The sequence below is a fragment of the Ornithodoros turicata genome, chromosome 2 (assembly GCF_037126465.1).
Source record: "Ornithodoros turicata isolate Travis chromosome 2, ASM3712646v1, whole genome shotgun sequence".
Taxonomy (NCBI): Eukaryota; Metazoa; Arthropoda; class Arachnida; order Ixodida; family Argasidae; genus Ornithodoros; species Ornithodoros turicata.
This window is the reverse complement of record NC_088202.1, coordinates 47012088-47036849: the sequence shown is the minus strand read 5'-3', so window position 1 is coordinate 47036849 and position 24762 is coordinate 47012088. Positions and strand designations below refer to the sequence as shown.

At 44.1% G+C, this 24762-nt stretch overlaps 3 protein-coding genes across 4 annotated transcripts; 1 reads left to right on the top strand and 2 right to left on the bottom strand.

Moving 5' to 3' along the window:
* Positions 1-1106: 1106 nt before the first annotated feature.
* Positions 1107-1973, bottom strand: LOC135384595 (very low-density lipoprotein receptor-like). The gene has a single exon (XM_064613793.1). It carries the CDS (start codon positions 1971-1973, stop codon positions 1107-1109), a length of 867 nt encoding a protein of 288 aa, XP_064469863.1.
* Positions 1974-6542: 4569 nt separating this feature from the next.
* Positions 6543-11495, bottom strand: LOC135383417 (uncharacterized). Of its 2 annotated transcripts, none has more exons than XM_064612877.1 (3): positions 11333-11495; positions 6828-11267; positions 6543-6769 (listed from the first exon to the last, which is right to left on the bottom strand). In XM_064612877.1, the coding sequence occupies exon 2, from the start codon at positions 9964-9966 to the stop codon at positions 7141-7143; it is 2826 nt and encodes a 941-aa protein (XP_064468947.1). In that variant the 5' UTR covers positions 9967-11267; positions 11333-11495; the 3' UTR covers positions 6543-6769; positions 6828-7140. The 2 variants fall into 2 exon arrangements, with proteins under 2 accessions (XP_064468947.1, XP_064468948.1); XM_064612878.1 differs by having other exon boundaries at positions 6543-6766.
* A 6366-nt stretch (positions 11496-17861) lies between these two features.
* LOC135384594 (uncharacterized) lies at positions 17862-24525 on the top strand. Its single transcript, XM_064613792.1, has 5 exons — positions 17862-18145; positions 18211-21723; positions 23449-23664; positions 23762-23929; positions 24332-24525. Exons 2-5 carry the CDS (start codon positions 19740-19742, stop codon positions 24523-24525), a joined length of 2562 nt encoding a protein of 853 aa, XP_064469862.1. The 5' UTR covers positions 17862-18145; positions 18211-19739.
* Positions 24526-24762: the final 237 nt, after the last annotated feature.

Below are 24762 nucleotides of genomic sequence, written 5' to 3'. Positions count from 1 at the left end.
CAGCAACATAAACGCTGGGTTTAAAGTTACCCACCACCACCACCATGGTTTGACAGAGACCCCATGGTTTGGCGACAAACGCGCGACCCTTCCTCATCATCCTAGTAGCCGAGATTATAGCCCTACATGGCCTCGGGCCGAGCCGGGCCTCTTATTGAGTGTTATTTTTCCGAGAGTCTGGCTCGGCCGGGTCACGCAGCTAATTCCACACAATGGAGGACTATTAGTTCATGTCATGACATGCTTGCGTCATTCATGTGCATATATTTGCAAAAACAAGCAGAGGACACTGCGATACGCATATGATTCGACCCTCTAGAACCTTGTCCAAACCACTTCACATTGCTCCTGGCTCCTCACATATTTCCCAATCAGGTTCGCAAAGCTTGGTGAGACGGGTAGGGATTGGGTGAATGAGTTTTTTGACAACATCCTCTATATGCACAAAAACTTGTAGTGTAAGATAACGCGCTTGCCCGAGTGCGTTCAAGATTTCATTTGGCCTCGTGCTGTTGTGTGCTGTGATTTTGTCTTCTCTTCTTACAAATTTAATTATTACCTATAACTTTACTTATAAATTACGCTAATTACGCTAATTTTGCTTATGAATTTGTTTAGGCCGGGCCCCATTCTTGAGTCACCGGGAAGTGCCAGGCCCTACTCACTGAGCCACCGCGCACTGATCTGCCGGACGACGAGGAAGAGGAAGGCTCGCGCCGTGTAGCTCCTGGAAAAGTCGGCCCGTGCATAGCTCTAGCCGAAACACCTGCCATAGTGTAACAGCCGAATGAGTTTCAGTATAGCCACGGTGCCAAATTTCTGTTACACCCCCTGCTGTAAACGTTGGAATGCAGGGTCACATAAACGCAAATATCCTGTTTTTAATATTTATTCAGCAGAGCATGGGGTTATTTGGGTACATAAAGTCCCAGCGATAGCGTGTTCGCTAATGAGCCATATAAAGCCCCGCGGGAAACTGATGTTTCTGTAAGACAGAAAGTACAGTTCAGCTATGACAACAGCACTGGGTCTAACATATGGATGTGGCAAAACCAATTCACAAACAGAACATTGGAAATTACAGTAGAAATCAATTTATTATTACGTTAATGTGTGCAATTTGTTTCATCAGAGTTGTCGCCGCAGTCATCATCCCCGTCGCAGACGTACGCGCTGTTCACGCACTTGTTGTTGTTGCACTTGTAGCCCTCGCATTCGTAGTTTTCGCAGTCCTGTTCGTCGGAACCGTCTGGACAATCTACGTCGAGGTTACACACGTCGGACCTTGCCAAACATTTCTTTCTTGGTAGGCAAAGGAATTGGCCTTCGGTACATTCGGGTACGGGACAGCCTTCTTCATCAGAGCCATCGCCGCAGTCATCGTCTCCATCGCATTTGAACGCTTTATTAATGCACCTGTGGTTAGCACATTTGAACCTGTCTTCGCCGCACTCGTGCTCTTCGCAGTTTAGCTCGTCAGAACCATCAGGACAGTCCTTCCTTGCATCGCAGATATCCGTTGCGTCAAGACACCTAAACCTAGGCGCACAGAGTTGACGGCTGTCTTCACACTCGGGCAGAGTGCAGTCGGCTTCGTCAGACCCGTCAGTACAGTCATCGCCTCCATCACACCTGTAGTCTTTATTGATGTACTTGTTGTTAGCGCACTTGAATCTCAACTCTCCACACTCGTATTCCTCGCAATTTTGTTCATCTGAGCCATCTGGGCAGTCGCTGTGTTTATCGCAGATATCCGCTTCCCGAAGACACTTCTTCCTGGGTTCGCAGAGCAACTTTGGGTCATCACATTCCGGAACAGGGGAATTCTCTTCGTCTGAACCGTCTTTGCAGTCGTCGTTGCCATCACATTTAAAGTCGCCGTTAATGCACTTGAAGTTGTTGCATTTGAAGCCGTCGCAAGGACGAGTTTCGCAGTCGGCTTCGTCGGACCCGTCGGGACAGTCAGCGTCCATGTCGCAAGCGCACCGTTTCGGCGACCGACTGAATTTCGACGACCGATTCTTCTCCTGCAACTTTGTCCTTCAGATGTCGAAGTTGTACAGAGTGCGGTCGGGTAAAACCTATTCGATGGTCAGCTCTGATTCCATATAAGAATTCTTGCACATATCCGTGCAAGTAGTGTGCACATAGTGTGGAATATTAGTTTCTTTAACAATCATTGTTCTCAATCTAACCATGCTAAATACCATCACAATCAAACTGTTTCCTTTGCGATGCATAAAATTCAAAGATTACACTTGTTATTTCAGTTGTACACTTGTTTATTTCGATAAATTACAATTGTCCTATTCAAAACTCTGAAGTTTTCGTCTGTTGGCTTCATTAATGAATTGAGAATGCCTCAAATAGTGATGTCTTATTATGAGTCGCTTGAATCCAGTGTTGATTAATGCATCCGATACGTTGTTGCCGTATTTGTAGCACTTCAGCAAGTTGCACTGAGTTGCCACGGACTTGCGCAATCTCTTATTGATGTTTCCTTTCTTTGCATGGAGATTCTTCAATGGCGTACAAGAGAGTATTAGATGAAAATCGCCCGGTGGTTCACCGCAGTTGATATGTTCGTTGAGTTTCAATAAGCGATGATACATCAGAAGTAGTATACATAGGGTGAGAAACGCCGGCACCCCCGCCAGGGCAGCGCTACCGTCGTATCTGCGCCGACTTTTTTTGCGATTTTTTGCTGCCAGCGAGGGTGGCGCGTAGGCGGAGGGCTACGCTTGCGCTTACCGGTGGGCGGAGGGCTGCGCATGCGCTTATCGTCGCGCATTTTTCGGCCTGGGCCGACTTGGTTCGCAAATTTCTTCCACTGCAACAGGTGCACGGTGGGCGGCTTGCATGCAAGTATAGGCATGCAAAGGATAGCCATACACAAAACTACAAGTGAAAATATATTTATTAAAGCCAATAGTGCTGGGAATTAGATAGTGACTCAGTGTGAAGGAGAAAAACCCAGTCAAAAAAACCTAAAAAGGAGAAACACAATACAATACAATATACATAATGAAGACTACACTTACTTATTACAGGTATGATGCAATGGCATTGAAGAGGTATCACATATAGAATCAAATACAATATTTCTTATTAACGGTAACCATACACACAAGTTTTCAAAGAATCCAAATTAAAATGGAATAGCACATTTAATCAAAGAAGATATTCGTAATCAATACGATTACAATCAAAATTACAAGTTTTGTTATAAAAGTCTAATATTCCTATATGTGAGCACCGTCATTGCAACAGTAGAGTTTTAATTTTAATTACAGGTTCTGATACACGTCAGTAATTTCGAGCACAACAGGGAAGCTAAGTTTAATATGTCTTATTCCAACATGACACAAATTTAATTAACCAGTTTCTTATGAAGTGAATAGCGCTGACATATGGAACTAATTCGAATCAACACAACACAATTAACAGCTAGCACTAATAGAGAACCAAAACGGCATATCCTCCAACATGTATGGAAAATAATAGCGAAACAATACTATATCAAACGAGAAACAGACACCACATTTCATCAAAGAAGATATTCTTAATCAATATGATTACAGTCATAATTACAAGTTGTATTATAAAAAGTCTAATATTTGTGTACGTGAGCACCATCATTGCAATAGTGGGGTTTTGATTTCATTTACAAGTGGCGATAGATATAAGTAATTAATTTGCACAAAAGAAAGACCCTGGAAGACCATGGGACACATAGAGAGACGACACGAACACAAGAGGAAGTAAAATCTATAACAAAGGACACTACACTTGGTTAAAGAGGGCAATCTTAACCAGTACAATTACAATCAAATTACCAGTTTTATTATAACAAGTCTGAGTCTCAATCGCTATTATTGCAACACCAATAATTTCCTCATTATCATGTTTCTTATTAAATGTTTTACGGAATTTCGAGCACAACATAGAATCTAAGTTGCATATGTTTTGTTCCAATATTACAGACGTTTAATTAATCAATTTCTTATTAAGTGAATAGCACAGACGTAAGGAAACAATGAGAAACAAACAATCAACAGCTACCACTAATAGAGAGCCAAATCCGCAGATCCTTCAACATGCAAACAGCTGATACATGCAGGAAAATAATAACGATATTGCGATAATAACGATAATAGCGATATCACCCATATCATATGTGAGAGGAAGGTGCAGTATCTTCCCTGATTTGTTGAAGACGGGAGGCGTACGCCTGTTTTATGACAGTTATGAACATTTCGAGCACAATAGGAAATCTAAGTTGCATCTGTTTTGTTCCAACATGGCACAGCTTTTAATTATTAAATTTTTTATGAACTGAATAGCACAGACACAAGGAAATAATAAGGAGCGGCATAACGCGATCAACAGCTAGCATTAATAGAGAACCACAACTGCGCATCATCCAACACGTAAACAACATATGCATGCAGGAAAATAATAGCGAGCCAATCTATCAAACCGAGAAACATTACAAATTTAATAAATTCCCCTATTGAAAAATCCATCAAGATTTTCTGCTGGCCCATTACTAACTCGTGCTGGACCAGTAGAAACGGCTACTGGTCCAGCAGGTGAGGCTAGTGGACCAGCAGTACTGGATACTGGTCCAGCAGGCGAGACTAGTGGACCAGCAGACCTTGCTTACTGGTCCAGCAGGCGAGGCTAGTCGGCCAGCAGATCTTGCTTACTGGTCCATCAGGCGACGCTAGTGGACTAGCAGGCTTGGTTGCTGGTCTAGTAAAATATGCTTCTTGCCGAGTAAGCGAGGTTAGTGAACCAGCAGACTTGGTTACTGGTCCAGCAAATACATCTTGTGTCCAGCAGGAAAATTCTGCGGATCCACCTGGTCCAGTAGAAATAGGTAAATGTCATACATATACATATCGACCAGCATTTTTAATGTATTGTGTTTAAACATATTGCATGCAACAATGGCTGCTTGTTTCATCTCCTGAAATGTTCAGAAGTGGTGTTCCTACCGAAGTCGCGTTCGGAAGTTCGGTTCGAGTTCGGTAGTCGCGTTCCTAGAGATGCATTCCTAACGCTGTTTTTTCAAATATTTGGGCCATTTTTCGAAAGGAAGCCCGCGCTGCATGGGTTCATTTTTGCATGCGCAAAAAACCCACTCGAGGTGGCGGTTGAACCCCATCGGTTCCCAGTCTATTATCTAGGACTAAAAGGGTCCTATCAGGACGCAGTTTGTTGTGACGGATCGCCCATGCCTTCCTCTTTTCGTGCACGCTTACGACATGTGAGAAATCCTAAGGGTGGTCGAAACTCTAGACCTCCGTCTGCACTTCCCATACATTCGGAGCGCCGTAACTTCCGCTCCGTTCGTCACATCGACGCCAAAATTTACGTCCTAGTAGCACCTGAATCGCTCTACGATCGGTCAAATCACACCACGGGCGGGTCTTTAGCGGTTCGGAGGTTGCGGGCAGAAACGCGTTTGTAACTCGATTTTGCCAAATTTTGGGGCCCTCTTTCAGAAGGATACACGGGCCGGAAGATGTTCATCTCTCTGCAGCGTACTCGTCTCGAATAGGTGATCGTGACAAAATTTACTACAGCTCTCTAAGGCTTGTGGTTCTTGAGTTACCGGTTTCCGTGTTTACACTCCTCCCAATCCATGGGACTGACGGCAGTTGTTCCTAAAACAGCTTTTGTTGCAGCTACATGGTCGTGTGTGATATAGTTTTGAAGGTCTCGACAGTAGTATAGAGCCGTTACGCACAACGACATCCTTTTTCTAATCCAGTTCTAGGAATTTCTAATCCACCACCCATTTCTAATCCAGGTCAAGCCAGGTCTAATCCAGGCTCCACCACTTCACGGTGATCCATCCTATTTCTATGTGATTGGCTACCCTTCATTGCCACATTTGCTCACTCGCTGATAGACACCAAAATTATCTATTCTATTCAATTGTTTTTTGTAGTGTCTTGACAGGATATTCTGTATCGTGCCCAATGTTGAACAGGACAACGACAGAGGCTCCTTTTCGTCCGTACACTTCAATGCTTTATTTTCGACTCCTTCATGTCAAGCCACTTCTAAGTCCTCTGGTTTGTTGGTCACAGCTCCACCCCTTCATCCATCTAATTTCTATGTGATTGGCTACCATTAATTGCCACAACATCTGCTCACTCGCTCGTAGACACCAAAATGATCTATTCTATTCAATTCTAAGTCATAGGCTTCCAAATCGCTCACCTGTCTATTGGTCCGGGGGTGGTCACTTTTATTCATTTCTAAAACCTAGTGATTGTCCTATTGGCTGCCTCTCACACATGCTCGATAGACTCATTTGTCATTTCCACTCTCTAGTTACTCGGCCACACTCTTTCAACTGCATATTGCTTCATAATTTCAACCGCAGCATAGACAACCGCTCATTGATCAATTCCATTCATTTCTGGGCCAGCTCACAGGCCCCCCAAATTGCATATTGGCTTGGGATGCTTTCTAGTTAAGCTAGGACAACGCTTCGGAACAGTAGGGACGTAGAAAAACACGGGAAATAGTTTTCAATGTTTATTGAGTACATCATGGCAGTCTCTAAGAGATTGTACTTCTCTCTGGGGCACTTCCAGGCACACTGGACATTTCCATTAACATCCATGGCGTTTTTCGCATAAGTACCATGTGGATCACCCAGGCGTTCGTCCTTCTCCATCCACGGCTCAATCCCAGACCGCACGCGAGAACAGCATGTCACAGAAGTATCAGTTCTCTTCCTGCACATCTTCTGGAGTGAAAAAAGAATGTTATGAGCTTCACTATTTACATCATCTATTTAAACTTACCATATTCACAGCTTCCGTAAGGGTAGGATTCGATGTCATTGCAGAGGTATCGCTTGTCGTCATATGCCATCAGACTTCTTTTGACATTTCTGATGGTGTACATGCACTGTTTCTTTCCAACTATTGACACTTGCTCATTCGATACGCTCGTGTGATTGAACAAGGTATCGTAGTATGTCTCATGGAGGAGGTGCTTGCGTACAATATTTTTCTTCACCCCTTTAGCTCTTGCAATTTGCTTTTCTCCAGCTAGTTTGATAGAGTACATTTTAGCTTTCAAGCATATTACTTCTTCGATAGGTACACTACCAGTTTAGCTTTTGAATGCCCCAAGTCTTCCACGATTCTTTTCACTGTACAGTGGATGATCCCGATCAAAGGAAGACAAATCTGAATGGTCGTCGGCGATCGCTCGTAGCTGATCTTCGTAGTCCTTGCAGAATAGGCCAAGGATCAGAGAATCCGTGTCAAAGTAACAGGTAATCACCGGACAAGTGAGCTTGCTCAGCAAGGTTTCATAGTAGAATGAGTACATGGTTAATTTACTGAGTTCTAAAATCGTAAACCCAATCTGGAGTGGGAAATCGCATCGCACTTTTCTTTTGCGCATTTCGTACATGACACAATTCGGGGACAAAATTTCCATCCTCACGCATTCTGCCCGACTCCCGAGGCGACTCGCCGTCTCCTCATCGAAGGCTACTCGAATGTCCCGCATGTTAAATTTATTTAAAAGCGTTCTCCCGAACACCGCATTATTTGAGAGTTTATAGAAATTTTTTTCGAACGTTGTGCTCGAGGCAATGCGCCTGGCAACATTGTCCTCAATATAGGGACGCAGAAATGGTGCCTGGCGAAATTTTAGGATTCGGTGAATTTTTGTCACCCTCATGCCCAATCTACAGTAGAGTGCGAGCAGTGCGTAATGAACGATGTACTCGACCTTGTCCTTGCACGTGAGCAGCAGCTTTTTGCTGTTAGCTGGCTGATACATTAATTCTTCGAGAAGCCCTCGCTGGAATGGCGAGAGCCATTCCTCCGGGACCACCGCCTTCTCGGGAGCCAGGGGGACGTATCGCGTTAGAGCGTGGATAGATTTTGGATACTCCAAGTCGCACACATACACGTACCCCACATCAGAATCCGTGGGGTGACGCATAAAATCCACGGAGCTAAAATCCTCGACCCATTCGAAATCACCGACGGGGAGGTGCTTTATGATACTAAATCCATAAAGATTGTTGCAATCTATGTATGATATGTACACCTCCTCTTTATCGGGATCATAGCCACTACACAGAGGGTTGTTAGCCTGTAAATGACGCCTGCTCGCCTGACAGAGCCCACCTCTAACGCCTGATTCGATGGTTCTGTACATGTCCTCTTCGGTGATCAATTCCAATTTTGCCTGCGTGTAATTTAGGGCGCATTGCCACGAATAGGATGCCAGAGAAACACAATGAAGCAATTCCAATCCGCGCGCACTGTAGCACAGACGTCGGAAGTGCTGCATCACGTCCGCATGTAATATGGCATCCGTTTTCAGGTACAATGCATTATAATCCCTCAAATTTGAGCACCCAAAATGTTCAAATACGAGCGATGCATACTGGTAGTCCTCCTCACTTATATCCTCCCCCGTGAGATCGTTTCGAAAGAAGGATTTTTCTGGCAAGGTCAATTCATCGTAAACTGCGAAAGAACTGACATAGCTGTACGGGAATACACCTTTACGAAGTAAAATTTCGTAGTCCTTTCCAAATACCTGCTTCAAGCATTGGAATGCCTCGGCTCCCCCCATGGATTTGACGGTTTCCACGAGGTCCCCCAACGACGAATTTAGGTACTGCATGGTATCTCTGAAGAGGAAGGTACCAATTTCGAACGAACGAATTTTTTCTATGGAGCTGGCCACAATGAAGGGAGGTCGCTTCCACCCGAGAACGTGAAATTCCCGTAACAGTCCAGCCAGATCATAAGACAAATTGTGGACCATGATCGGCAATTTTTCTCTGGTAGTGCACGCGACGTTACAGGGGTTGCACAGTGTCGCGATATAATTTATCTCACCCGCAGTACAATGCTTCGAATGATCATGATGCCGGACACGAGGTAGGTCTTTCGCGAATTCCCGTTTACAATATGCACAGTGGGTAGCAGCTCTGTGCTTGGCCTGTTGTTCATCGCTCAACACCATTGCAGCGGGGCAGGCGTTCAAGGCAATCATTTCATCACGCATTTCCATGAGTGCCTTTACACACTGCTTTGCCGCATCTTCCCCATGGTGTGTTCTAATGCGCATCACCTTTGAGTCATGGGTACGCACGAGCACAGCACAGAAGCTAGAGGTAATGTGACATTGCATGCCAACACCACTGGGTGCGAGTACGCTCTCAGTGTCCAACGCAACGACATAGTTGTACTGTTGCATGTACTGTATTTTAGTAAACTCTATAAAAATTTTTCCCGGCTCGCAAAATTCCAACAGGATTTCGTTTATGTCTGTGCAAAGGCGTCGATGTTTCGCCATGCTCTCTTCCTTCACGAAAGAGCGTGTGCAGCGTTCGCATACAAAATGGTTACTTCTTGTTGTCAACAAGCGTTCGAGGGACTTTATTCCAAAAAAATGCTCATCAACCTCCAAAAGATGAATTTTCTTTTGGAATTCCAGTTTTGCGGGTCGCGACACGTGCACTCCCTGATCGACATAGGCGTAAACATACACGGATATCTCGTTTTGGACTTCAAATTCATCCAGATCAGAGAATGAAACAGGGAAGCGGCTTGGCCACCAGTAATCTGCTGCATAATTTTCACATTTTTTCCACGAATTCCTTTCCTGTGGATGCAGGAGAGCGAGTGTATTGTATTTAAAACATTCACCCTCCTTGCGTGCTGGTAAATGGATATTCGTTAACACGTTCGTGCGTTTAGCCAAATTTGTGGGAAGTACCCCCTCGCATCGAAACTTTTTAGTTTTCACAGCGGAAATACACATTTGAACTTTTTGGACGTCGGTGGATACAAACCCACTACCCTCACTCTGGTAATTTTCAATGCGCCCGGTGGACTCCTGAATCACGTCCATCAAAGTATTTGCAATAGCTCCGTCGCTGTGGACTTCGCGAGCAAGCGCCATAAAATGAGCTATGTGTGCTCCCAGCAAACCAGATACATCCAGCAAATATCCGTAAGATATCTCGCCCGGGACGTTTGGATATCCAGTGGAGTTTGGCACAGATCCGTTTTACATCCATGTGATATCCCAGCGACTAGCATTTCTGCCATGTTTGTAGATCCACTGAAAGTCCCTGCGACGTATGTCACGGATATTTGGATATATACAGGAGGTTACGAATATCGTACATATTTTGCTTTTAACAATTTTTTGCATCACATATTTAGTGTTTGTAGAGTGCGTAGAGACCACTGCAACTGTGTACCACCAAATAGTATTTATTGTGTGTTTTAACCCATTTGATACTATTGGGAACAAAACATTACCTTAGCCTAACAGGATTCATCACAGTACAGCAACACCGTGGGACACGCCAGCATAAGTGCCGAACTCTGCCCGCCTCACTTGGACCACTTGGGAAAACCCGCAGTAACCTCTATTTGCGAGCCGGATGGAACATATACTGAAATACAAATCGTTACACACACGTTCGTTAGGGGTAGCGTGGCATAAACCATTTGTAACGGTGACGAGGATGTATCTTCGCAATTCCTGTGTTTCTGCATCAACCCACAGTATACCCAACAACATTTCTGACATCCCTTCCTACCAACTACTCTGTTTTTAATTCAGGTTACCATCTCTATAAGGACAAACAAATATTTCCTGGATCTCCCATAGACATCCCTAGGATCTGCAGGCTGCTTGTCATGGGACATTCAAACATCCAGAGCGCGATATCCTTCCAACATACATGTGACGTCTATTGTTTACTGGAGTAAGCCCAAAACGCAATGAAATTGTGCGATATCCCATAGATATCCTATGGATGTCGAGATATTCGTGACGTTCGCGACCTTGTAGGGATGTCCCAGGGATATTAATGGTTTGCTGGGCTGTTATATCCCCTCGATTTTCTTTCATCATTAGAACGTCAGAACAAATGCAAAATCTAAAGGGTATTCTTTGTGCTCGCAAAATAGCAATTATATTGTGGAGGTGGTTCATTAAATATTGTCACAAGTCCTCTACTCCCTGATCGTGAACAGATGCCAATAGCACAAACGCTTTGACGGTACCTCGAAATGCGCTATCAGTTTGAAAGAAAGGCAGGAAGGAAATGTCCACATAGGGATGTGATCGCTCGACGTGAGCATGCAATGTGCCAGGTGAAATGTCTGGAGAAGATGGTGAATTCTCTTCCAATGGCTCATCATCACCGATATCATGAGGATCAAAAAAGCAGAACACGCATCTAGGCACTGAAAAAAAAAAGAAGCAACACTAAGAAAACGTGCGCCAGAGAGCGTGGATGAAAAATACTTACTTTTGAAGCGAGCTCCGCACACTCCCGAAGCGATGCGAAGACTGCTGCCTCTTTACACATCCTCCCCACTTATATAGCGGCGACCTCGCTGCATGCCCCAACATGCACGGGTGCGAGGAGTCGTCATAGCCTAAAAATAACTTGCTCTGCATGTTCAAGGTCGCAGCCTGCCCTTGGCTTCACATAATGCTCCGTCCGCCTACACCATTGCCGCACCTGAGCGCAAAGTTCGCTATCATCACGTGTCATTCCGATATGCAAGTTGCTTCCATTAGCAGGCGCACAACCATCCCTTTTTGTTCACAGTGGCTGTGGAATTTCAATAATATTACCTAAATGAAACAAGTTGCAGTGAAATGCAGATTCATCTCAGACAGGAATTTCTACCCTCAGCGTTAAACCCTCAGATACCATCATTTCTGCTCAAATAGCAAAATAGCTATGACTACAAAAATGACTACACATGCTAACAAACTACCATCAACTGACAAAACACCCACTTCTGCTGTCAGATAATTATTGCATAATGCTACATGCACAGCCGCATCGTCGTAAAGAAACCACAGGACAAGGGTACACAAATTCACTTAAGCGGTGAGGGAAAAGGCTTAAGACCTCAGGAATAATCGCAGAGTCACCACACATCGCTACGCGGCTAGCACAAGATAACAACAAGATACTAATGGCGGGTAAAATCGTAACACTGCTAAACAAGCCCCAACATGCCATGATGACGTCACAAACCGGGAAAAAAGCACACATGCGCGCGCACACAGCAGCTCAGGAATGCACAAGGAGAGGTGCTTTATTGGAATTTCTACTCCTGGCTCAGACTGCTCAAATACCCATAGCTGCACGATTAAGCACTGCTTACTTCATCGAGCACCCAACAAAATCTAACAAACAAACAAACAAAAACAAACAAACCCACTTTCCATGATAGAACACTATTCAGCTTTACCAAGTGATTTTCTTCTGCTTTAGCAGTGAAAGAAGAAAAGAGCCATGAAAAATTACACGTACTTTTGCTTGAATAGCTATAACTGCAAAAAAAAAAGAAAAGAAGAAAAAGCGAAGCACATGCTAATAAACGGGGAAAAAGGCACTCATTTCTGCTATCAGATAATTATTGCATAATGCTACATACGCAGTCGCGTTGTCCCTGTGTAAAGAAAGCACAGGACAAGGGTACACAAATCGAATTGGGAAAATCACTTCTACTCGCGCAGCATAATACGATAAACGCTGATTTTTTTTTTTTTTTTACGGGCGAAAATTGCAATAAGAAGCCACTGCTACGCAAGTGCAACAACCCTTATTTTTAAACCAACATTTCATGCAATACCACATAAATTTATCACTCGAGTCACACGAAAAGGCGTACACAATGTACTTACTGGTTAAGTGGGGTCACAGTTGCACACACACACACACACCCACACCCACAACACAGACACAACGAGCGACAATGAAAAATAAGAAATTACACGCACTTCTGCACGAATAGCAAAGTGTCAAGCATGACAAAACACATTTTCTACCACCAGAAAATTATTAAACAGAATAATACAATACTCGCAAAAACTAAGCTTGTATGGCAAACACACAACCTGAGGAACACACCCATTCACATCTGCTTTCTGAATTTGTTATACAGGCGTGAGCGATTCGATAAGAATATAAAGCACGCTGCTTGGAGAAAGCATATTTCATGTGTAGCTCAATCTGCTCTATTGAAAATGTGATAAACCTTATTTTTCAAACAAAAAAAAATCACAGTCGGCATAATATACGGCAATATCGGCAATATCACTGAAGTCAAACACATTGAACTTACTTGTCAAGTGGGGTCCCAGTTGCACAAACGCGCACGCACACTCACACATTTTTAGTGCCTCACAACGAGCATGAACCCAAGGTCTATTCACAGCCACATAAATTCATATTATTCCTCACGTCAATAATTATCCAACCATCGTCAAAACGGGGAACACGCATATGCCAATGCGAAACAATAGGCCTTCCCGCCGGATGTAATACGATATCGCAGCAGCAGATCAGAAATTTTTAATTTTTGATGACTCGCACAAAGTAATGAGCTGCTGGAAACGACAAAAATAAATACAAAATTGCCTAGTCGTCCTTGCTGTTGGTGTTTAATGCGGCGAGATTGAGTCTATTTGGTGTTTCTTATAAGAAAAATACGACGCGCAGCAGTTGCTTATTCTTGCGTGAAGTTTGCAATCAATGATGATGGAATGATATTTTATCTTATTTGAATCGTTAGTGACTCCCCTATTTAGTGAATGGTAGTGTGGTTATGAACATATGAAAACTGGTTTGTTTAAAAATGATAAGAGCTACAGGGTGTAGTGAATGCAGTTCTCCTTTTACACTCTGTAATATTTCTTGTGAAATATTTATATGCAAGCAAACAAAAGTACAAAGAAATGAATCCTATTCTGTATTATAATTGCTGCACGCTGTTCTTGGATGTATAGGCAACATGCATTCCTGAGATGCTGTGTTTCTTTTCTGCTTCGGGACGGTCGACTGGCGATATCGTATTACATCCGGCGGGAAGGCCTATTGTTTCGCATTGGCATATGCGTGTTCCCCGTTTTGACGATGGTTGGATAATTATTGACGTGAGGAATAATATGAATTTATGTGGCTGTGAATAGACCTTGGGTTCTTGCTCGTTGTGAGGCACTAAAGATGTGTGAGTGTGCGTGCGCGTTTGTGCAACTGGGACCCCACTTGACAAGTAAGTTCAATGTGTTTGACTTCAGTGATATTGCCGATATTGCCGTATATTATGCCGACTGTGATTTTTTTTTTGTTTGAAAAATAAGGTTTATCGCATTTTCAATAGAGTAGATTGAGCTACACATGAAATATGCTTTCTCCAAGCAGCGTGCTTTATATTCTTATCGAATCGCTCACGCCTGTATAACAAATTCAGAAAGCAGATGTGAATGGGTGTGCAAGGTAAATATAAATGGTAGCGAAGGCGGGAAAAAATACGAAATCTGTGTTAGCAACCCTGCGCCCTTCATGATACACATGCGAGTGTGGTTGTTGAGGGGCAAACTACGAAGGTAAACAAAAATAATTTAATCGGAGGCGCGAATAATGTCTGTACTAATACAATATGCATGTTTTTAATGTAGCAATTGGCGCGGTCTGCCAGTAATACGTAAGATTGTAGACAGAGCCGAGTACTCTTCCGGTTCCTGTCGCTCTCCATGTTGTTAGCTACGAGTTTGCTGTACGTTGACTGCGCACTTTGTGACTGTTCATAGCCGTTTTCTTCTTCATCGCCGTCTTTTCCATTTCAAACCACCAAGTCCAACTTGGGACATTCCTCGGGGGAATGCCACATTTCAGGACAGTAGCCAGCTATTGCTTTATTTGAGTGTCAAGAATGTGGACAGTACTGACTTTGGAGCACTGACTGTCGGTTCCTCTTCCTGCCTTTGCGACGTTTGTGGGTGCGTGTGAGGAAGTCTTCAAAGCCAACGTTAAGACATTCCTCACCTCCCAAGGGGTCAGGTCCAAGCTGCGTTGGACATACTTGTGCCAAAGACATTGAGTTTGTGTTTTTCATCCGTGTATGATGATCTATTTCACTTTTTTCTGAGGGTACGACTGTTCTGGTTTGCACGAGAAAGGAATGAGGAAGTACGAAGTAGTACGTTACGTCAGAAGGCACTGCAGCAGGCAGCGAGACTAAGTTTGTAATCTCTGCACGTTGTTGTGATGTCACCAGAAGTTTTCTTTCCATGCAAAGGGATATGCATGGTTCTGTTGTCTATCCAGTGCTTTCAGTTGTAACCCAGATTACACATGATCTCTTGTAATTCTTTCATTCCTGTGAAGCATACGATTTGTCAAAGTGCACTTTTGCACATAGTTCCTTACTGTGTTATTTGTATTTTGACAGCCATGCAGAGTTCAGTAGTCTGTGCTGCCAATTATTTATATGTTTAGTGTTTGTACACCTGTGTAAATAGATACCTAGCATACATTTTCTATTTTGAATCTTCAGCAGTTTGCCTATTCTTTGATACGTATTAAGTGTATACCTGCGTACATAGATCCCTAGCAGGTAATTTTATATTTTGAATCCTGCGCTGAGTTCAGTAGTTGTGTGCAAGTATGTAGGAGCAGTTATGTGCAGGGCTAAGCACCTTGTGCAGCTTGCAAATCTACACCACATGGCAAAATGTGCACAAAATAGCAGAAGCACAGAACATTGTTGATGCTTTGACATTCCTTTAATACAAAAATGCTGTTGTAATCAAAGTAGAAGTAGTCATCAGCAGGGTGTGTACACACTGAACAAGGTTGTCATTGCTGGAAGCTGATACTGTTGTGCCTGTTTTGCAAGATAAAGTACCACAGACTTCTAAAATTAGCTAATGGACTTGTGCCTTCTTATTCCCCCATAGCATTCGTTCCAGTGCCAAAAACTGTGGGCAGACATAGCACCACACAGTATGCAAATATCATATAATGTGATCTTCAAGTGCAAATATGTTCACTTCCACCTTCTTTGTACGAGAGATATGTGGAAAGTTCCGGATGTACATGAGGACAGCTATAGCAGCGTGCATTGGACATTAAGGTCCTGGGCCCCATCTGTGTTTGCTGGAATTTGTACATTATCCTTTCGTGCTTATTCAGTACATGGACTGTCATACTGGTTATTTTGCGCAACATTCTGTCGTGGGTATTTATGATGAAAGATGAAAGTCACTGAAAAGTCTCTGTGTTCCAGCCTCAGAACATCAATTGTCTCATGTGACTATTTATACTGTTTACAACGGCATGGCGAATTTACCTGTGATAAAAGAGAGCAAGCCCCCACCTGGTCTCCTGTGTCCTTTGTTGCACGCATGTCGCTAGTGTTGATTCTTCTCTGTTTACAAATTGTTTGAGTTTTTGCTCTTGGATTTTCTTTCAACAGCGGTTCTGATATTTCGCGGCTCGACATTGCGATGGAACGCACGCGCAGCGCGAGCGCCCGCCCCGCGCTATACGTAATGGTGACGTACCAGGTGACGTCATTATGACGGAATTTGTAGTTTGCCCCGCAACGGATGGATGGCACTGACGGTCTTTATCATGGCCGCCCTTGAAGACGTGGTGGCCAATGCAAGCTTCACTACCATCTATATTTACCTTGGGGTGTGTTCCTCAGGTTGTGTGTTTGCCATACAAGCTTAGTTTTTGCGAGTATTGTATTATTCTGTTGAATAATTTTCTGGTGGTAGAAAATGTGTTTTGTCATGCTTGACACTTTGCTATTCGTGCAGAAGTGCGTGTAATTTCTTATTTTTCATTGTCGCTCGTTGTGTCTGTGTTGTGGGTGTGTGTGTGTGTGTGTGTGCAACTGTGACCCCACTTAACCAGTAAGTACATTGTGTACGCCTTTTCGTGTGACTCGAGTGATAAATTTATGTGGTATTGCATGAAATGTTGGTTTAAAAATAAGGGTTGTTGCACTTGCGTAGCAGTGGCTTCTTATTGCAATTTTCGCCCGTAAAAAAAATAAAAAAATCAGCGTATATCGTATTATGCTGCGCGAGTAGAAGTGATTTTCCCAATTCGATTTGTGTACCCTTGTCCTGTGCTTTATTTACACAGGGACAACGCGACTGTGTATGTAGCATTATGCAATAATTATCTGATAGCAGAAATGAGTGCCTTTTTCCCCGTTTATTAGCATGTGCTTCGCTTTCTCTTCTTTTCTTTTTTTTTGCAGTTATAGCTATTCAAGCAAAAGTATGTGTAATTTTTCATGGCTCTTTTCTTCTTTCACTGCTAAAGCAGAAGAAACTCACTTGGTAAAGCTGAATAGTGTTCTATCACGGAAAGTGGGTTTGTTTGTTTTTGTTTGTTTGTTTGTTAGATTTTGTTGGGTGCTCGATGAAGTAAGCAGTGCTTAATCGTGCAGTTATGGGTATTTGAGCAGTCTGAGCCAGGAGGAGAAATTCCAATAAAGCACCTCTCCTTGTGCATTCCTGAGCTGCTGTGTGCGCGCGCGTGTGTGCTTTTTTCCCGGTTTGTGACGTCGTCATGGCATGTTGGGGCTTGTTTAGCAGTGTTACGATTTTACCCGCCATTAGTATCTTGTTGTTATCTTGTGCTAGCCGCGTAGCGATGTGTGGTGACTCCGCGATTATTCCTGAGGTCTTAAGCCTTTTCCCTAACCGCTTAAGTGAATTTGTGTACCCTTGTCCTGTGGTTTCTTTACGACGATGCGGCTGTGCATGTAGCATTATGCAATAATTATCTGACAGCAGAAATGGGTGTTTTGTCAGTTGATGGTAGTTTGTTAGCATGTGTAGTCATTTTTGTAGTCATAGCTATTTTGCTATTTGAGCAGAAACGATGGTATCTGAGGGTTTAACGCTGAGGGTAGAAATTCCTGTCTGAGATGAATCTGCATTTCACTGCAACTTGTTTCATTTAGGTAATATTATTGAAATTCCACAGCCACTGTGAACAAAAAGGGATGGTTGTGCGCCTGCTCATGGAAGCAACTTGCATATCGGAATGACACGTGATGATAGCGAACTTTGCGCTCAGGTGCGGCAATGATGTAGGCGGACGGAGCATTATGTGAAGCCAAGGGCAGGCTGCGACCTTGAACATGCAGAGCAAGTTATTTTTAGGCTATGACGACTCCTCGCACCCGTGCATGTTGGGGCATGCAGCGAGGTCGCCGCTATATAAGTGGGGAGGATGTGTAAAGAGGCAGCAGTCTTCGCATCGCTTCGGGAGTGTGCGGAGCTCGCTTCAAAAGTAAGTATTTTTCATCCACGCTCTCTGGCGCACGTTTTCTTAGTGTTGCTTCTTTTTTTTTTCAGTGCCTAGATGCGTGTTCTGCTTTTTTGATCCTCATGATATCGGTGATGATGAGCCATTGGAAGAGAATTCACCATCTTCTCCAGACATTTCACCTGGCACATTGCATGCTCACGTCGAGCGATCACATCCCTATGTGGACATTTCCTTCCTGCCTTTCTTTCAAACTGATAGCGCATTTCGAGGTACCGTCAAAGCATTTGTGCTATTGGCATCTGTTCACGATCAGGGAGTTTAGGACTTGCGACAATATTTAATGAACCACCTCCACAATATAATTGCTATTTTGCGAGCACAAAGAATACCCTTTAGATTTTGCATTTGTTCTGACGTTCTAATGATGAAAGAAAATCGAGGGGATATAACAGCACACATAGCTCATTTTATGGCGCTTGCTCGCGAAGTCCACAGCGACGGAGCTATTGCAAATACTTTGATGGACGTGATTCAGGAGTCCACCGGGCGCATTGAAAATTACCAGCGTGAGGGTAGTGGGTTTGTATCCACCGACGTCCAAAAAGTTCAAATGTGTATTTCCGCTGTGAAAACTAAAAAGTTTCGATGCGAGGGGGTACTTCCCACAAATTTGGCTAAACGCACGAACGTGTTAACGAATATCCATTTACCAGCACGCAAGGAGGGTGAATGTTTTAAATACAATACACTCGCTCTCCTGCATCCACAGGAAAGGAATTCGTGGAAAAAATGTGAAAATTATGCAGCAGATTACTGGTGGCCAAGCCGCTTCCCTGTTTCATTCTCTGATCTGGATGAATTTGAAGTCCAAAACGATATCCGTGTATGTTTACGCCTATGTCGATCAGGGAGTGCACGTTTCGCGACCCGCAAAACTGGAATTCGAAAAGAAAATTCATCTTTTGGAGGTTGATGGGCATTTTTTTGGAATAAAGGCCCTCGAACGCTTGTTGACAACAAGAAGTAACCATTTTGTATGCGAACGCTGCACACGCTCTTTCGTGAAGGAAGAGAGCATGGCGAAACATCGATGCCTTTGCACGGACATAAACGAAATCCTGTTGGAATTTTGCGAGCCGGGAAAAATTTTTATAGAGTTTACTAAAATACAGTACATGCAACAGTACAACTATGTCGTTGCGTTGGACACTGAGAGCGTACTCGCACCCAGTGGTGTTGGCATGCAACGTCACATTACCTCTAGCTTCTGTGCTGTGCTCGTGCGTACCCATGACTCAAAGGTGATGCGCATTAGAACACACCATGGGGAAGATGCGGCAAAGCAGTGTGTAAAGGCACTCATGGAAATGCGTGATGAAATGATTGCCTTGAACGCCTGCCCCGCTGCAATGGTGTTGAGCGATGAACAACAGGCCAAGCACAGAGCTGCTACCCACTGTGCATATTGTAAACGGGAATTCGCGAAAGACCTACCTCGTGTCCGGCATCATGATCATTCGAAGCATTGTACTGTACTGCGGGTGAGACAAATTATATCGCGACACTGTGCAACCCCTGTAACGTCGCGTGCACTACCAGAGAAAAATTGCCGATCATGGTCCACAATTTGTCTTATGATCTGGCTGGACTGTTACGGGAATTTCACATTCTCGGGTGGAAGCGACCTTCCTTCATTGTGGCCAGCTCCATAGAAAAAATTCGTTCGTTCGAAATTGGTACCTTCCTCTTCAGAGATACCATGCAGTACCTAAATTCGTCGTTTGGGGACCTCGTGGAAACCGTCAAATCCATGGGGGGAGCCGAGGCATTCCAATGCTTGAAGCAGGTATTTGGAAAGGACTACGAAATTTTACTTCGTAAAGGTGTATTCCCGTACAGCTATGTCAGTTCTTTTGCAGTTTACGATGAATTGACCTTGCCAGAAAAATCCTTCTTTCGAAACGATCTCACGGGGGAGGATATAAGTGAGGAGGACTACCAGTATGCATTGCTCGTATTTGAACATTTTGGGTGCTCAAATTTGAGGGATTATAATGCATTGTACCTGAAAACGGATGCCATATTACATGCGGACGTGATGCAGCACTTCCGACGTCTGTGCTACAGTGCGCGCGGATTGGAATTGCTTCATTGTGTTTCTCTGGCATCCTATTCGTGGCAATGCGCCCTAAATTACACGCAGGCAAAATTGGAATTGATCACCGAAGAGGACATGTACAGAACCATCGAATCAGGCGTTAGAGGTGGGCTCTGTCAGGCGAGCAGGCATCATTTGCAGGCTAACAACCCTCTGTGTAGTGGCTATGATCCCGATAAAGAGGAGGTGTACATATCATACATAGATTGCAACAATCTTTATGGATTTAGTATGATAAAGCACCTCCCCGTCGGTGATTTCGAATGGGTCGAGGATTTTAGCTCCGTGGATTTTATGCGTCACCCCACGGATTCTGATGTGGGGTACGTGTATGTGTGCGACTTGGAGTATTCAAAATCTATCCACGCTCTAACGCGATACTTCCCCCTGGCTCCCGAGAAGGCGGTGGTCCCGGAGGAATGGCTCTCGCCATTCCAGCGAGGGCTTCTCGAAGAATTAATGTATCAGCCAGCTAACAGCAAAAAGCTGCTGCTCACGTGCAAGGACAAGGTCGAGTACGTCGTTCATTACGCACTGCTCGCACTCTACTGCAGATTGGGCATGAGGGTGACAAAAATTCACCGAATCCTAAAATTTCGCCAGGCACCATTCCTGCGTCCCTATATTGAGGACAATGTTGCCAGGCGCATTGCCTCGAGCACAACGTTCGAAAAAAATTTCTATAAACTCTCAAATAATGCGGTATTCGGGAGAACGCTTTTAAATAAATTTAACATTCGGGACATTCGAGTAGCCTTCGATGAGGAAACGGCGAGTCGCCTCGGGAGTCGGGCAGAATGCGTGAGGATGGAAATTTTGTCCCCGAATTGTGTCATGTACGAAATCCGCAAAAGAAAAGTGCGACGCGATTTCCCGCTCCAGATTGGGTTTACGATTTTAGAACTCAGTAAATTAACCATGTACTCATTCTACTATGAAACCTTGCTGAGCAAGCTCACTTGTCCGGTGATTACCTGTTACTTTGACACGGATTCTCTGATCCTTGGCCTATTCTGCAAGGACTACGAAGATCAGTTACGAGCGATCGCCGACGACCATTTAGATTTGTCTTCCTTTGATCGGGATCATCCACTGTACAGTGAAAAGAATCGTGGAAGACTTGGGGCATTCAAAAGCGAAACTGGTAGTGTACCTATCGAAGAAGTAATATGCTTGAAAGCTAAAATGTACTCTATCAAACTAGCTGGAGAAAAGCAAATTGCAAGAGCTAAAGGGGTAAAGAAAAATATTGTACGCAAGCACCTCCTCCATGAGACATACTACGATACCTTGTTCAATCACACGAGCGTATCGAATGAGCAAGTGTCAATAGTTGGAAAGAAACAGTGCATGTACACCATCAGAAATGTCAAAAGAAGTCTGATGGCATATGACGACAAGCGATACCTCTGCAATGACAGCGAATCCTACCCTTACGGAAGCTGTGAATATGGTAAGTTTAAATAGATGATGTAAATAGTGAAGCTCATAACATTCTTTTTTCGCTCCAGAAGATGTGCAGGAAGAGAACTGATACTTCTGTGACATGCTGTTCTCGCGTGCGGTCTGGGATTGAGCCGTGGATGGAGAAGGACGAACGCCTGGGTGATCCACATGGTACTTATGCGAAAAACGCCATGGATGTTAATGGAAATGTCCAGTGTGCCTGGAAGTGCCCCAGAGAGAACTACAATCTCTCCGAGACTGCCATGATGTACTCAATAAACATTGAAAACTATTTCCCGTGTTTTTCTACGTCCCTACTGTTCCGAAGCGTTGTCCTAGCTTAACTAGAAAGCATCCCAAGCCAATATCCAATTTGGGGGGCCTGTGAGCTGGCCCAGAAATGAATGGAATTGATCAATGAGCGGGTGTCTATGCTGCGGTTGAAATTATGAAGCAATATGCAGTTGAAAGAGTGTGGCCGAGTAACTAGAGAGTGGAAATGACAAATGAGTCTATCGAGCATGTATGAGAGGCAGCCAATAGGACAATCACTAGGTTTTAGAAATGAATAAAAGTGACCACCCCCGGACCAATAGACAGGTGAGCGATTTGGAAGCCTATGACTTAGAATTGAATAGAATAGATCATTTTGGTGTCTACGAGCGAGTGAGCAGATGTTGTGGCAATTAATGGTAGCCAATCACATAGAAATTAGATGGATGAAGGGGTGGAGCTGTGACCAACAAACCAGAGGACTTAGAAGTGGCTTGACATGAAGGAGTCGAAAATAAAGCATTGAAGTGTACGGACGAAAAGGAGCCTCTGTCGTTGTCCTGTTCAACATTGGGCACGATACAGAATATCCTGTCAAGACACTACAAAAAACAATTGAATAGAATAGATAATTTTGGTGTCTATGAGCGAGTGAGCAAATGTGGCAATGAAGGGTAGCCAATCACATAGAAATAGGATGGATCACAGTGAAGTGGTGGAGCCTGGATTAGACCTGGCTTGACCTGGATTAGAAATGGGTGGTGGATTAGAAATTCCTAGAACTGGATTAGAAAAAGGATGTTGTGCGTAACGGCTCTATACTACTCTCGACATGCTCTTTCACACGGTTTAAATCTCGTAGGCGCGCGACGTTCCGTTCTACAGATATGGGCTTTGGAGTTCGAGGGTTTCGTGGTTGGCACCGCTTAGTCTGGGTAACGCCACCCGGAAACGCTTCCTTCTAGTTTGTGCCGTATCTCGCTTACCTTACGTCCCATTTACTCGAAATTTTGGGTGCGCGTGCTCCGTTCTTTGCGCTACAACTTTCCAATTCACACCACCCGTCTTTTTGCTGCGGTTATGACGTTATTCTTGAAATTCCTTAGGCTAACCGCCATTCTGCAGTTTTTGTCCCTGTTTTTAGGTTCGAACCCTGCGGGGGCTCTGAACCAGCTATTAACGAGTTCCTGTACTCCGCAAGCCGAATACGTAGAAACTTCCGGCATCTTTCTATCCATCTCTGTTCTCGAGTTAGCACAGCATGGCAAGAGCGGCTCCTTATAGGTGGTGTGCATATACGTCACGACGCAATGTATTGTGGGAAGGCGCCGCCATAGTGGTGATCCATGATTAGTGCCTTGTTTGTGTTTCCTGCTTCTCCCGTATCGGCTGCAAATCTTGATCTGACGGAGTACTGCGGCTGTAGTCGATATGGTTTTCTGTACAGTCGTGAATCACTCCAGTAGAAGCAGCCGACAGAAGACCGGTTCAGTCGAGAAGGTGCGCTTTTTTAGGATCCTAAAGGTCGTAGAAAAGGAAGGAAAGGCAGCAGAGATTCTAAGCGCGGACAGACGTAGGCTGTGGCTCGCTCGCATCAAGCGGTCGGATTTGACCAAAAAGAAGATAAAAAACGCAAGAGTATGCAGTCTACACTTCGTGCAAGGTAAGACATCGTGCCCTGAAAGGAGTTGTCATTACGCCACTCGCGCTGACAGAGGAGGGCCGATACGGCGTGTGCTACAAAGACGTTCATTACGCAGGTGAACCCGCGTTGTTGCACGACACAATCAGTCCGGACTGGGCACCCAGTCTTAACATGGGCTACGAAAGGAACCCTGTGAGAACTGAAGCTGTGGTGGGCCGCTACGAAAGGGCAAAACGACGTGCTAAAGCTATGTGCAGTGAACACCGCATTCGCAAAGCGGAAAGTATGTGCGTAAGATTTGTGTTGATTGCCGCTGTCAAGGAATAGCCTTGATGCTACTGGCCGCGCACAGCGAAAATGTTTTTATCAAGTTATGTGTTTCATTACATGGTTGAAATCCTCCTAGGCCACTCTGATAGCAGAGAGATTGGAACTGAAAACAATGATGATGATCTAGTCACAAAAGCACTAGGTAGGGCTTTTTCATACCCTCACTTTGTTGACCAAGATTGTGAATGACATTTCGAAATTTCTGGTGACTAGTATGTTTACAGTCAAGCAGTGAGGATGGTGGTGATGTCCTCCCGGGAGCAGATACAGGTACACTTAATCACCTTGATGTGCTGCCATGACATTCACCATAGGTCTGCATGTTATACTAATTTTTGCCGGGGCTTATTTTCAGGCACATCAGTACAGACAGATCTTCATCAAGAACATATCGAGCAACTTCAGCAAGACAACATGGCACTAAGATGTGAAGTTCTTCATCTACGTCAGAAATTGTCCAGCCTTGAGCTGACACAGGAACATTTCAAGGAGAACCACGAGTATGTGAAATTCTACACAGGACTTCCATTGTATGATATATTAGTGTAGACTTAGTGTACGACTTAGTTGACGACACTGTGCCAAAGTCGGAGATCAGTAAGCTCACGAAGTTCCAAGAGCTGATTGCATTCTTTTTAAAAGTGAGACTGAATGTGCCCTTCGAAGACATAGGGTATAGGTTTGGCATATCACGGAGCGCTGCATCCAGAAATTTCCACAGGTGGTTGACGTGCTTGTACACAGCATTGAAAGGTTTCATTCAGTGGCCTGATCGACATACACAAT